General features: G+C 52.7%; 1 protein-coding gene across 4 annotated transcripts in view; it reads left to right on the top strand.

Annotated features, from left to right (window-relative positions):
• LOC128335931 (zinc finger SWIM domain-containing protein 7-like) overlaps positions 1–13,376 on the top strand; it is a 29,340-nt gene extending 15,964 nt beyond the window's left edge. For all 4 annotated transcript variants that reach the window (XM_053274865.1, XM_053274863.1, XM_053274864.1 and 1 more), the window contains exons 4-7: positions 7,119–7,221; positions 11,078–11,182; positions 12,000–12,258; positions 12,708–13,376. In XM_053274865.1, coding sequence (XP_053130840.1) covers positions 7,119–7,221; positions 11,078–11,182; positions 12,000–12,119 — 328 coding nt within the window. In that variant the 3' untranslated portion in view covers positions 12,120–12,258; positions 12,708–13,376. The remainder of the gene's footprint in view (positions 1–7,118; positions 7,222–11,077; positions 11,183–11,999; positions 12,259–12,707) is intronic.
• Positions 13,377–14,047: the final 671 nt, after the last annotated feature.

Below are 14,047 nucleotides of genomic sequence, written 5' to 3'. Positions count from 1 at the left end.
CACTTCTCCTGGATTAGAATGGGAGGTGTTCTTTCTTTGCACCCCTGAAAGCGTTTGCTTTTGGAGGGTGCAAGAGTCAGAGTGCCTTTCATGTCGCTGTCCTGGGTATGCTTCATGATTGGAAGGAGATGAGGCTGGGCAAAAGCTGAGGCCTCCACATCTTCTTGCCTCTGACTTTTGATATTTTAGAATTCTCTCCCTCTCTTTCTCTCTCTCTCTCCCTTTCTCTCCCTCCCTTTCTCTCCCTCTCTCTTTTCTCTCCCTTCCTCTCTCTTTCTCTCTCCCTCCTTCTCTCTCTCCTTCTCTCCCTCTCTTTCTCTCTCTCTCCCTTTCTCTCTCCCTCCCTTTCTCTCCCTCCCTCTCCCTTTCTCTCTCCCTCCTTCTCTCTCCCTCCCTCTCTCTTTCTCTCTCCCTCCTTCTCTCTCTCTCTCCTTCTCTCCCATTCTCTTTCTCTCCCTCTCTTTCTCTCTCTCTCCCTTTCTCTCTCCCTTTCTCTCTCCCTCCCTTTCTCTCCCTCCCTCTCCCTTTCTCTCTCCCTCCTTCTCTCTCCCTCCCTCTCTCTTTCTCTCTCCCTCCTTCTCTCTCTCTCTCTCCTTCTCTCCCATTCTCTTTCTCTCCCTCTCTTTCTCTCTCCCTCCTTCTCTCTCTCTCTCCTTCTCTCCCATTCTCTTTCTCTCCCTCTCTTTCTCTCTCTCTCCCTTTCTCTCTCCCTTCTCTCTCCCTCCCTTTCTCTCTCCCTCCCTTTCTCTCCCTCCCTCTCCCTTTCTCTCTCCCTCCTTCTCTCTCCCTCCCTCTCTCTTTCTCTCTCCCTCCTTCTCTCTCTCTCTCTCCTTCTCTCCCATTCTCTTTCTCTCCCTCTCTTTCTCTCTCTCTCCTTCTCTCTTTCTCTCCTTCTCTCCCATTCTCTTTCTCTCTCTCTCCCTTTCTCTCTCCCTTTCTCTCTCCCTCCCTTTCTCTCTCCCTCCCTTTCTCTCCCTCCCTCTCCCTTTCTCTCTCCCTCCTTCTCTCTCCCTCCCTCTCTCTTTCTCTCTCCCTCCTTCTCTCTCTCTCTCTCCTTCTCTCCCATTCTCTTTCTCTCTCTCTCCCTTTCTCTCTCCCTCCCTTTCTCTCCCTCCCTCTCTCTTTCTCTCTCCCTCTTTCTCTCTCTCTCCTTCTCTCCCTCTCTTTCTCTCTCTCTCCCTTTCTCTCTCCCTCCCTTTCTCTCCCTACCTCTCTCTTTTCTCTCCCTCCCTCTCTTTCTCTCTCCTCCTTCTCTCTCTCTTTCCTTCTCTCCCTCTCTTTCTCTCCCTCTCTTTCTCTCTCTCTCCCTTTCTCTCTCCCTCCCTTTCTCTCTCCCTCCCTTTCTCTCCCTCCCTCTCCCTCCTCTCCCTTTCTCTCTCCTCCTTCTCTCTCCCTCCTCTCTCTTTCTCTCTCCCTCCTTCTCTCTCTCTCTCTCCTTCTCTCCCATTCTCTTTCTCTCCCTCTCTTTCTCTCTCTCTCCTTCTCTTTCTCTCCTTCTCTCCCATTCTCTTTCTCTCTCTCTCCTTTCTCTCTCCCTCTCTTTCTCTCTCCCTCCCTTTCTCTCCCTCCCTCTCTCTTTCTCTCTCCCTCCTTCTCTCTCTCTCCTTCTCTTCCCTCTCTTTCTCTCTCTCTCCCTTTCTCTCTCCCTCTCTTTCTCTCTCCCTCCCTTTCTCTCCCTACCTCTCTCTTTTCTCTCCCTCCCTCTCTCTTCTCTCTCCCTCCTTCTCTCTCTCTTTCCTTCTCTCCCTCTCTTTCTCTCTCTCTCCCTTTCTCTCTCCCTCTCTTTCTCTCTCCCTCCCTCTCTCTCCCTCCCTCTCTCTTTACCTCCTTCTCTCTCTCTCCTTCTCTCCCTCTCTTTCTCTCTCTCTCCCTTTCTCTCTCCCTCTCCCTTTCTCTCTCCCTCCCTCTCTCTTTCTCTCTCCCTCCTTCTCTCTCTTTCCTTCTCTCCCTCTTCTCTCTCTCTCCCTTTCTCTCTCCTCTCTTTCTCTCTCCCTCCCTCTCCCTCCCCCCTCTCTCTTTCTCTCTACCTCCTTCTCTTTCTCTCTCCCTCTCTTTTTCTCTCTCTCCCTTTCTCTCTCCCTCTCTTTCTCTCTCCCTCCCTTTCTCTCCCTCACTCTCTCTTTCTCTCTCCCTCCTTCTCTCTCTCTCCTTCTCTCCCTCTCTTTCTCTCTCCCTCTCTTTCTCTCTCCCTCCCTTTCCCTCCTCCCTCTCTCTTTCTCTCTCCCTCCTTCTCTCTCTCCTTCTCTCCCTCTCTTTCTCTCTCCCTCCCTTTCTCTCCCTCCCTCTCTCTTTCTCTCTCCCTCCTTCTCTCTCTCTCCTCCTTCTCTCCCATTCTCTTTCTCGCTCTCTCTCTTTCTCTCTCCCTTTCTCTCCCTCCCTCTCTCTTTCTCTCTCCCTCCCTCTCTCTTCTCTCTCCCTCCTTCTCTCTCTCTTTCCTTCTCTCCCTCTCTTTCTCTCTCTCTCCCTTTCTCTCTCCCTCCCTCTCTCTTTCTCTCTCCCTCCCTTTCTCTCCCTCCCTCTCTCTTTCTCTCTACCTCCTTCTCTCTCTCTCTCCTTCTCTCCCATTCTCTTTCTCTCCCTCTCTTTCTCTCTCTATCCCTTTCTCTCCCTCCCTCTCTCTTTCTCTCTCCCTCCTTCTCTCTCTCTCCTTCTCTCCATTCTCTTTCTCTTCCTCTCTTTCTCTCTCTATCCCTTTCTCTCCCTCCCTCTCTCTTTCTCTCTCCCTCTCTCTTTCTCTCCATCTCTGTCTCTCTCCCTCCCTCTCTCTTTCTCTCTCCCTCCTTCTCTCTCTCTCCCTTTCTCTCCCTCTCTCTTTCTCTCCCTATCTCTTTCTCTCTCTCTCTCTCTTTCTCTCCCTATCTCTTTCTCTCCCATTCTCTTTCTCTCCCTCTCTTTCTCTCTCCCTCCCTTTCTCTCCCTCTCTCTCTCTCCCTTTCTCTCTCCCTCTCTTTCTCTCTCCCTCCCTTTCTCTCCCTCCCTCTCTCTTTCTCTCTCCCTCCCTTTCTATCCCTCCCTCCTTCTCTCTCTCTCTCCTTTTCTCCCATTCTCTTTCTCTCCCTCTCTTTCTCTCTCCCTCCCTTTCTCTCCCTCTCTCTCTCTCCCTTTCTCCCTCCCTTTCTCTCCCTCCCTCCTTCTCTCTCTCTCTCCTTTTCTCCCATTCTCTTTCTCTCCCTCTCTTTCTCTCTCCCTCCCTTTCTCTCCCTCTCTCTCTCTCCCTTTCTCTCTCCCTCTCTTTCTCTCTCCCTCCCTCTCTCTTTCTTTCTCCCGCCCTTTCTCTCCCTCCCTCTCTCTTTCTCTTTCCCTCTCTCTTTCTCTCCATCTCTGTCTCTCTCCCTCCCTCTCTCCCCCCTTCTCTCTCTCTCTCCTTCTCTCCCATTTTCTTTCTCTCTCTCTCCCTTTCTCTCTCTCCCTCTCTTTCTCTCTCCCTCTCTTTCTCTCTCCCTCCCTCTCTCTCTTTCTCCCCTCTTTCTCTCTCCCTCCCTTTCTCTCCCTCCCTCTCTCTTTCTCTCCCTCTCTCCGTCCTTCTCTCTCTCTCCTCTCCCTCTCTTTCTCTCCCTCCCTCTCTCTTTCTCTCTCCCTCCCTTTCTCTCCCTCTCTCTTTCTCTCCCTCTCTTTCTTTCTCTCTCCCTCCCTTTCTCTCCCTCTCTTTCTCTCTCTCTCTCCTTCTCTCTCCCTCTCTCTTTCTCTCCCTCTCTTTCTCTCTCCCTCCCTTTCTCTCCCTCCCTCCCTCTCTCTCTTTCTCCCCCTCTCTCTTCCTCTTTTTCTCTCTCCCTCTCTCTCCCTCCCTCTCTCTTTCTCTCTCCCTCCTCTCTCTCTCCTTCTCTCTTTCTCTCTCCCTCTCTCTCCCTTTTTTCTCTCTCCCTCTCTCTTTCTCTCCCTCTCTTTCTCCCTTTCTCTCTCCCTCTCTTTCTTTCTCTCTCCCTCCCTCCCTCTTTCTCTCTCCCTCTCTTTCTCTCCCTCTCTTTCTCTTTCCCTCCTTCTCTCTCTCTCCTTCTCTCTCTCCCCCTCTCTCTCCCTCTTTCTTTCTCTCCCTCTCTCTCTTTCTCCCCCTCTCTCCCTCTTTCTCTCTCCCTCTTTCTCTCTCTCTCCCTTTCTCTCTCCCTCTCTTTCTCTCCCTCCCTCTCTCTCTTTCTCCCCCTCTCTCTCCCTCTCTTTCTCTCTCTCTCTCCTTCTCTCTCTCTCCCTCTCTCCTTCTCTTTCTCCCTCTCTTTCTCTCTCCCTCTCCCTCCCTTTCTCTCCCTCTGTTTCGCTCTCTCCCTCTCTCTCCCTCCCTTTCTCTCCCTCTCTCTTTCTCTCCTTCTCTCTCCCTCCCTCTCTCTTTCTCTTTCTCTCTCTCTTCTTCTCTCTCTCCCTCTTTTTCTCTCTCCCTCTCCCTCTCTCTCTCCCTCTTTCTTTCTCTCCCTCTCTTTCTCTCTCCCTCTCTCTCTCTCCCTCTCTTTCTCTCCCTCTCTCTCCCCCCTTTCTCCCTCTTTCTCCCTCTCTTTCTCTCTCTCCCTCTCTTTCTCCATCCCCCCCTTTCTCTCCTTCTCTCTTTCCCTCCCTCCCTTTCTTTCTTCCTTTCTTCCTTTCTTTATTCCTTTCCTTGTTTCTAGTGCAAGAGAGGATTGGCAAGTGATAGATCTGGGATCTGGATATTCATGGTTATCAATTGAGTGAGGAGTTGAGCCTTTGTATTCATTGCATCCTGCTCTGGTCTTCTCTCCTCACCCAACTGACTGGTGCAGTTGTACTGTTTTAAGATCCTGCGGCCATTTGTGCAACCAGAGATGGTGTTCTACCCAGGTTTGGGAGCGGTGTGTGCTTCCAGTTCTCAGTTGTGTGGGAGCAAGGGAGGAGGACAAGCAACCCAGGTTCTCCTCCTCCCTTGTTTCCATACAGCCAAAAACTGAGAGCACACACCACTCCCAAACCTGGGTAGAACACCATCTCTGGTTGTTTGAATGGCCTGGCTGTGTATGATCCTTTGGCACAGGAGGAGCCCTACCGGCCTCAGGTTTTGCATTCATGCAAGATCTTACGGATCTGAGTGTACAATCCACCTTTGCCTTTCCCAGCAGGCCATGTTAGCTTTCTCTAAAGATAAAAAACAAGGCCTGTTTCTAGTCGTCCTCGTCGTTGCCAAACAGTCACCTGTAAACACATAGGCAGCTCTCTGCTAGAAAGGAGGGCCAGGCAAGGAAGAGGCTGGCTTACAGTTAGTGGGGGGCCTCAGCTCAGTCATTATTTGAGGCGGAGATTCCCCCCCCCAATAATGCGCTCCTGCAGAGAGGAGAGAGGTCTGGGACTCTGCCTGCTCCCCTCGCTCTTGCTCGTCATTGCCTTCTGATAACGAGGGGACAGATGACATGAAGCCAAGAGCATCCAGATCGTGGACGGACTCCTATCAAGTATTTGGCTCGCTGCTTCTTCCCATTCCTTTCCCACGTCTCCCATCTGGGTTCTCCTCCAGCAGCTGTTCCGCTTTGACTTGGCATCTAGCTTCCTGTCGGACAAAAACTCTTTAAGGGCGACAGTTAAAAGCAGGGGCGGGAGTCGGTGGGGACGGGAAAGAGGAGAAACCCCGACCCTAAATTTGGAAACAGCCATTGTTCTGGGCCACTGGCGTTCCACTCGCATGATGGGCATATGCCTGTATCCAGCAGCTGTCTGCCCTCCCCTTGTCCAGCAAGGGCGGAAGTTGTTTGACGTTTCCTTTGCATTTCTGCCTGTCCAGTTCCTAGTCGTTCGGGACAAGCCATCCTCCAGGCCTTCAGTGCTGATGACGTGAAGAGTAGGGCAGCTGTTCTGTAAGTGGTTGAAAATCCCCAGAGTTCGACCCTGGACTCCGGGTGGATTTAGAGCTTGCTGCTCCTCCCAGAAAAGAAGCACACATCTTTCTGGTGCTGTCCTCCAAGCCACCCCTTTGCCCACAGCCACCTCCTTCTGGGTTCAACATCGGGGGCCTGTGGTCCCTCGAAAGAGGCGTCGCTGTTAAGGCCATGTGGCCCTTCAAACGCCCCTCGACTTACGAAGGCCTTGTGGCCAAATCAAGCCCACTAGGATGTACGAGTCCGAAATAACCGCTAAGCTGCCTCATCTGCCAGACAGTGGGTTATCCTCTTGCTAATTGTACAGCTGATCCTGACGTTGGTCGTGCCTGGGAATAGTGTCATCGGCAGATTAAAACCTCTCGGGGCGAGCATTAAATAAGTCCAACTACTGCAGGATTGCCATACAGACCATCCTCCCAGGAGACTGGCAAGCACTCGCTCAGCCTTGCGGAGAACTCTGCAGAAGTTATTCACTCCTGAAAACATTTCCTAAGCATGCCTATGAAAGTAATTTTGAGTCTCCCTCCCCTACAGAATCCACATTTTCTTAAGCTTGCCTGCCTGGTCTCGTGGAGGATATTGTCACGTGCCAGAGGCAAGGAAGAAAGCAGCAGCAATCAGGCCGGAGTCTGTACTGCCTTCCTGTGCTAGCGAGCCCTCTTGGGTTGGGACCAATGTGGCAACAGAAAGGCAGATGTCCCTGTTTTGATTTCTTAGAAATGTTTGTTCTGCTTTATCCCATGCTCAAGGTAGCTAACACTGGGACATTTCCACCATGCCCTGAAATACCCTTTTCTCTTTCTGTCCCTCACCCCTTCCCAACTTGGTTCCTCCCAGACATCCACCCTGAAGAGCTCTGGAGAACCCCAAAGCTTGCACACTATTGTGTGATGTTTTAGTTGGATACCTAGCTGTTAGCCACTGCGATCTTCTTTTCACTTTCTCCAAAGGACTCTCACAACCCCCTGAAACGAACTCGCTATAAGGCAGTTGGGACCATAGCTCAGAGGTGGAGCATCTGCTTGGCATGCAAAAGGTCCCGAGTTCAGTCCCTGGCTGCTGCCGATCAGTGCAGGCAGTGCTGGACTAGATGGGTCAGTGGACTGTCTCGTGATAAGACCGTTTCCTCAGTTCCTATGTGAACCAGTTGAAGTTCTTCAACACAGAGCTCTCCACACTTTCCCGAAACGGTGATTCCCAGAAATCTCCAGGGATTTGAATGCATTTTTAAAAAACCAACCAACCCTTTCAGAAGAATTGTTAGGCTCTTGACCACACTTTAGCCCAGTGGCTTTCCTTTTCCCCTAGGCTTAAATTCATCTTTGGCACTTCTGCTGTCCCAGCATTGGACTTGGTGGACCGCCAGTCTGTCACTCGAATCGCATCGCCCAGTGGACGGACTGTCTATCAGGTATGCTGTTTCCGCAGCGCGGATATTTCCGGGGCCGCATGAATGCCACTGTGAGGGGAGCCTTAGACCCAGGGGCCCCCTGCTTTGCTGGAGAATATTTCCCAGGGTGTGCAGAGGCTCTGTTTGAAGCACATGCCCCCTTCCAAAACGAGGCAGGTGCTTGCGAGGAAGAGAGTCTCCTTGGTGGTGGCTCCCTCCTTGGGTCAGGAAGCCCCTCCTAGTCAGGTCCACAGGAATGGCATTATACTGGGGCATTTGCTGGTCACAGTTTATGGAGAGAAGAGCTGGTCTTGTGGTAGCAAGCATGACTTGTCCCTCTGGCTAAGCAGGGTCCACCCTGGTTGCATCTGAATGGGAGACGTGATGTGTGAGCTCTGCAAGAGATTCCCCTCAGGGGATGAAGCTGCTCTGGGAAGAGGAGAAGGTTCCAAGTCCCCTCCCTGGCAGCATCTCCAAGAGAGGGCTGAGAGAGATTCCTGCCTGCAACCTTGGAGGAGCCGCTGCCAGTCTGTGAAGACAATACTGAGCTAGATGGACCAGTGGTCGGACTCAGTATGTGACAGCTTCCTGTGTTCCTGGGGATGGTCTGGGGATTCCTAGGGACCAGTGGCAAGCACATTCAGAAATTTGCAGGAGAACGGCTGTGTCAGCCTTGAGTCCCCAACAGTGTTTCAGATGTTGCTGACTACAACTCCCACAATCCCCAGCTGCAATGACTTTTGCTTGGAGATTCTGACGGCTGTAGTTAAAAACATCTGGAAATCCCTGTTAGAGGGAACACTGGTCCGCAAATTTTGTTGGGCGACAGCTCCCGCCGTCCGCAGCCACAATGGATGATAGGAGTTGTAGTCCAACAGCATCCGGGGACTCAGGCTAAGAGACCTCTGGTTTAGAGCATAGACTTGTGGCAGCAAGCATAAATTGTCCTCTTTGCTAAGCAGGGTCTGCTCTGACTTGCGTTTGAATGGGAGACTACATGTGACATGTTATATGAGCACTGTAAGATATTCCCCTTAGGGGAAGGGTCCGCTCTGGGAAGAGGATCTGAGTCCATTCCCTCCCTGACAGCATCTCCAGGATAGGGCTGGGAGAGACTCTTGCCTGCAACCTGGGAGGAGAAGCTGCTGCCAGTCTGGGTAGACAATCCTGAGCTAGATGGACCAAGGGTCTGACTCAGTATATGGCAGCTTCCTATGTTCCTAACTGTGAGCCCAGAAGTAACCCTCCAAACCACACCTTAAATCTTGGCTCATGCCACGGTGGGTCCAGGATTCTGCATCCCACACTGTCCCCAGGAAGCCTGCCAACAGGGCCTGAAGGAGCCCGGCCTGGGCCCCTGAAACTCCCCACCTTTGCATATGCAAGTTCTTTTCAGCTGCCAGGGCTCATAACGAGCTCTGCCCTCCATAAATCTGTCTTCCCCTACTTGGAAGCCATCTGAGCTGGTGGCAGCACATCCTGTGCCAGTGAATTCCACAAGTTAATTGTGTATTGTGTGAAGCAGCACATCCTCTTGTCAGTTTGGAGCCAGGGAGATGAATGTCCATTTGCTCTCTCATAATTCTGGGATTTGGAGCCCTGCATCAGAACACACCCTGCCCAGGGGGATCGAGTGGCTGTATCTGACCATCCCTGGCAGGCATAATTTTTTTTGAGGAGATGGAGAGACAAAGCACAACTGTTTAGCAAGTGATGGGGACGGGGGAAGGCCTCTCTGTGCGTGATACTCTGTGGAGCTGCTGCCAGTCAGAGTAGGCAGTTGGGGCCCAGCTGGACCAGTGGTCAGACTCTGCAGGAGGCAGCTCCAGATATTTGATTCAGTTGGTTGATTGGTTGGGGATAGCAGCAAGTTGTTAAGCAGCATAGATGGAGAGGGGACACTTTTATGGCAGGGATCTGCACAGCTGACTGGGACTGCCAGTCTGGGCCCCAGAGGAGCCGAGGAACCAGTATCTGGAGAAGGAATGCCAAAGGAAACACACTGGGTTCCGTCCCATATTTCGAGAATTGCATTGATGAGCTGGAGCAGGTTCAGAGGAGGGCCACCGAGATGGAAACCAGGCCCCCTGAGGAAGAGTTGAAGGCCCTGGGCACGCTTAGTCCAGAGAAGAGAAGGCTAAAGGGAGATCGGAAGGCTGAGAAGGGGAGACCCCAAATATCTGAAGGGCTGCCCTGGAGAAGGAGGGTTGGACTTGCCCTCTGTTGCTCCCAAGGGCAACAGAGCGGGAACCCAGGACTTGAGATGGAAGGGAAGCAGATTTAGGCTGGGAGGAGAGTGGGTCTCATGGTTGCCAGCATGACATGTCCCCTTAGCTAAGCAGGGTCTGCCCTGGTTGCATATCAATGGGAGACTAGAACTGTGAGCGCTGTAAGATCTTCCCCTCAGGGGATGGAGCCACTCTGGGAAGAGCATTTAGATTCCAGGTTCCCTCCCTGGCAGCATCTCCAAGATAGGGCTGAGAGAGACTCCTGCCTGCAACCTTGGAGAAGCCACTGCCAGTCTGCGTAGACAATCCTGAGCTAGCTGGCCGACTCCTCCTTCCAGGTTTCTTTCAGCTTCTTTGGCTTGCTTGTCCACCTCCTGCATTTTGTGGTTCTTTTTTTATTTATTTATTTTAAAAACAACTTGCAGTTTAAATTACCTCTTGTTGTTATGGCAGCCTGCCCCAGAGCAGCAATAAGTGGATTAAACCTGCTGCACGGAAAGACGGTCTCTGGCTCCTGGGCTCAGACATACAGGGCATGACAAACGACACGGAGAACCGGAGCAGTGGTGTCTGTTGGTCACGTGCCAGTTCCTCCTCCAGTGCATAGGTGGCCAGCATTTGGCTCTGCTGCCCTCCTGCAGCAGCTAACCCTGAGCCTTGTGTTACGTGCCTCTAGAGTAACAAGGGAACTGGAGCAAATATGTCTGTTGGTCACATACCAGTCTTTTCTCGGATGCGTAGGTGGATGGTGTCTCTGGCGCCCTGGCTGTGCCTAAAATCTCTGCTGATCCTGAGTCAGTTCAGGGCAGCCTGGCGTGGAGGCTCATGGCTTCCATTCTCTTGGGTTGCACAGGAACATCGGAAGCTGCCTTTTGCCGAATCAGACCCTTGGCCCATCCAGCTCATTATTGTCTACACTGACTGGCAGCAGCTTCTCCCAGGTTTCAGGCAAGAGTCTTTCCCAGCTGTACTTGGAAAGGCTGCCAGAGATTGGACCTGGGGCTCGGCCATGGAGCTCCAGCCCCTTCCCCCAAGAGGAATCCCTTCTGGTGCTCGCATGGAGTCACCCATCCGGTTGCAAACCAAGGTAAACTCTGTTGACCCAGAGAACAATCTAGGCTCGAAACCACAAGAGTGACGCTCCACCCCATTGTGAGTTAGGACAATGTGGAGCCAGATGGCCTAACTCATTACAAGGCGGCTTCCTGTGTTCAAAGGTTAGGAATTAGGAACATAGGAAGCTGCCGTATACTGAGTCAGACCCTTGGTCCATCTAGCTCAGTATTGTCTTCACAGACTGGCAGCAGCTTCTCCAAGGTTGCAGGCAGGAATCTCTCTCACTCAGCCCTATCTTGGAGATGCTGCCAGGGAGGGAACTTGGAACCGAGATGCTCTTCCCAGAGCGGCGGCTCCATCCCCTAAGAGGGGAATCTCTGACAGTGCTGCTCACACATCAAGTCTCCCGTTCATATGCAACCAGGGCGGACCCTGCTTAGCCAAGGGGACCAGTCATGCTGGCTCCCACTGGACCAGCTCTCCTCTTTTAATCCAGAGTGAAGACTGTGTCCCGCCAAAGTGGGGGTGGAGGCGGCAGCAGCCCCCAGTTCCCATCAGCCCCATTTCAGCCCCCCGTCTCTCTCTCCCGCTAGGTGCATGGCAGCTCCAACAAGCTCTACGTTTGCTATGCATCCTGCCACTTCTGCACGTGCCCGGCCTTCGCCTTCTCGGTCCTGCGGAAAGGCAGCAGCCTCATGGTGAGTCTTCTGGGCAGACCTGGGGCTGGAGTTCTTGGCCGGGGGAGACTAGCCACAAGGCCAGGGCTGTGTGGGCAGAGTGCCAGCAAAGGGTGTGGGCATGTACAGATAGATGGTGACTCACATTTTTCCCTTGGGGCCCGTTGCTCTAGCTTGGCATCTGCAAGGGAGGAGGTGATTGTGTTGAGGCACTGCAAAGCCTTTTATCTCTGGCTGGATCATGGATGGAACATCGGAAGCTGCCTCCCACTGAGTCAGACCCTCGGGCCATCTCACTCAGAGTCGTCTACCCTGGCTGGCAGCAACTCGCTAGTCTCTTCTTCAGCCCTGCCTGGAGATGCTGCCAGAGAGTGAGCAAAGCAGGGCCTCTGCTACTGAGCTACGGCCAGGCAGGGCTGTATGTGTTAAGTGCAGGTCTGGGCAGAATCTGAGGATGTGGGGCTTGGCTCGCTGGCCCAGCCAGACCAGCATCCTGTGTGCCTCTTACTACCAGCTGCTAGGGACAAAGGGGACGGCCATAACCTTCATGCCCTGCTGGTGAGTTTCCAGCTGGCCGGCCCCTGGCAGAGGCGAGAAGAAGTAAGTGGTAGCATGCCTGTCCGCCTTCTGTTAAAAAGGGCACCCCAAGCAGTGCCTGAGAAGAACAGACTTCTGCCCATGCAGCCTGGGGTTCTCTCAAGACATTGTTGGACTACAGCTCCAGCCGTGATGACCTAGAACCCCTGCTCTAGGCAACGTTAAGACACCTCTGGCTGTTTCCCATTCAGGCAGGCAGGTTGCTAACGCGGCCCCTTGGCTTTCCCCCTCTCTTTTGCAGTGTAAGCACCTCCTTGCCATCTATCTCAGCTGGGCCATGGGCCTGTGCCAGGAGCTGACGGTCTCGGACAAGCAGCTGACAGGCCTCCTGCTGCCAGCGGAGGAGGAGGAGGGAGGCTGACAGCTTTTCCTCTGTGAGAGAGAGTGCACGCTGGGTATTTCTCGGCTCTTCGTGGGACAGCTCCGAGAGGCTTGCAGGGCCTTGGTCTCTGGCCAGGGATTTCTGAGTGTTCCCCTCCTTTCTTGCTGTCCTTCTGCAGGTTAACTCTCTCCCCAGTGGTTTCCAACCTGTGCTCCTCCAGATGTTCCCAGACTACAAATCCCATCGTCCCCAGCCACAATAGATGGCAGCTGGGGATGATGGGAGTTGTGGTTCAGCAATCTCCGGAGGAGGTTGGGAACCCCTGTTCTGTTCCATTTGTGTGGAAGAGAAGTGGGCATACGTGTTCATTTGTAATAGTTTATACCTGCCTTGGAAGATAACAATAATTAGATTTTGCATATCTATCTCTGAGGCCTCTGCATTGAAGATCATGGGTTAGGAATGGTACAGACAGATTTCCAGCTCCGGAGGAAGGCGGTTCTGCAGGGAAGCTAGAGCAGTGCCAGAACGGCTTCCTGAGAATCTGCTTTCTGTGGAAGGGGAGAAGTAATCAGCCCCAGAGACTCCCGTTTTCTCAAGATCTGTGTCCTGCTGTTTTGTCAACAGAGGTCCTCCCTGGCAAGTGAAGCAAATGACATGAAACAAGAATTAAACTCAAGAACAGCGAAACCCGTACAAAGCAACCATCCTCCTCTTGTTGCAGCAAAATTGAACCGTCCGCCGAACTCCAAGGCCCAGTGACAAAAGGGAGGTCTTCTCCACCTTCCAAAAGGTGGTGAGGGTCGAAGTAAGTGGGGTCCTGCTTCTCACCCACAGGAAGGAGGCCCCATCTCTCTGCTTCATTGAAGAGGGCAGAACCTCCCTCGAGTGAGCATTTGTGATGGGTGGTCCTTCGCCTGCCCTGTACCCAGCCAGGTATAGGGCAGGGTGGGTGCCCTATGCCCGCCAGGGCCTTCTCAGTCATGGCCCCCTGGGTTTGGGATGCTTTCCTTGCTGGCATCTGCTCCTCGGCCTCCATCATCGCAGTCCTTAGAAGCAAAGTAAAGACGGGGCTCTTCACCTAGGCTTTGATAGGAGCGGACCGTTTTAATGCAGCTGCCTTGTACTTGTTGATATTGTTTTTTAAACATTTGAATCGAGCTATTATTTTTGTATTTATGTTTAATATCTGTACTTTTTGTATTTTAGTTATGTATTGTTTTAATTCCAATGTAAACTGCTTTGTTTTTATTTCAATGAAAAGTGGTATTGAACAATAAATAACGGGCAACGGTGCAGCAGTCACACTGGGCAATAGTCCAGAACATGTGGACCTACTTGAGAAGACAAGCACCACCCGGCCAGATTGGGCCCAAGGCCTCTGTCGTCCCACATGCCCTCCCAAACAGTAGCCCACCATGTGCCGGGTTCCAGGCTGGCCAGATTCTCAAGTGCTCAAGGCTGAGCCCCACAAGCCCCTATGCGATCCCATGAAGTGGCCCCTGCTGGCTTCCAGGCAACCTGGGTTCTAAGACAGCTGGCTTCTAGAGTACTCGATAAAAGTCCAGGTTCTAGAGTGCCTAGGGGGCTTGACTGGTCAATCGGGGGGCCCTCCTGATTGGAGCTCAACCAGTCAAGTGGGGGGTGCCCTCCTGATTGGAGCTTGACCGGTTGGGGGGGCCTCATGAAGTGGGCTCCAGGGATTCTGGAGCAGCCTCCCTGCATGTGGGAGCTTTTCTAAAGCACAAGTCTGAGCCCAAGCAAGCCCCTTGTGTTACCCCATGAAATTGCCCCTGCTGGTCTCCAGGCTACCTGGGTTCTAGAGTGCTCAGGAACATGGGTATCTCTTCTGGAGCACAAGCACGGCCCTGCTGCATTGGGCCCAAAATTTATATAGCCCTTTGTCATGCTTCATATAGTAGTCTTATCAGATGCTTCCGGGAAGCCCACAGACAATGATGTGTGTT

This window comes from Hemicordylus capensis, chromosome 12, assembly GCF_027244095.1.
Source record: "Hemicordylus capensis ecotype Gifberg chromosome 12, rHemCap1.1.pri, whole genome shotgun sequence".
In the NCBI taxonomy this organism is placed as follows: Eukaryota; Metazoa; Chordata; class Lepidosauria; order Squamata; family Cordylidae; genus Hemicordylus; species Hemicordylus capensis.
The sequence above is the reverse complement of the archived record's forward strand: the minus strand, read 5'-3'. Positions and strand labels throughout refer to the sequence as shown.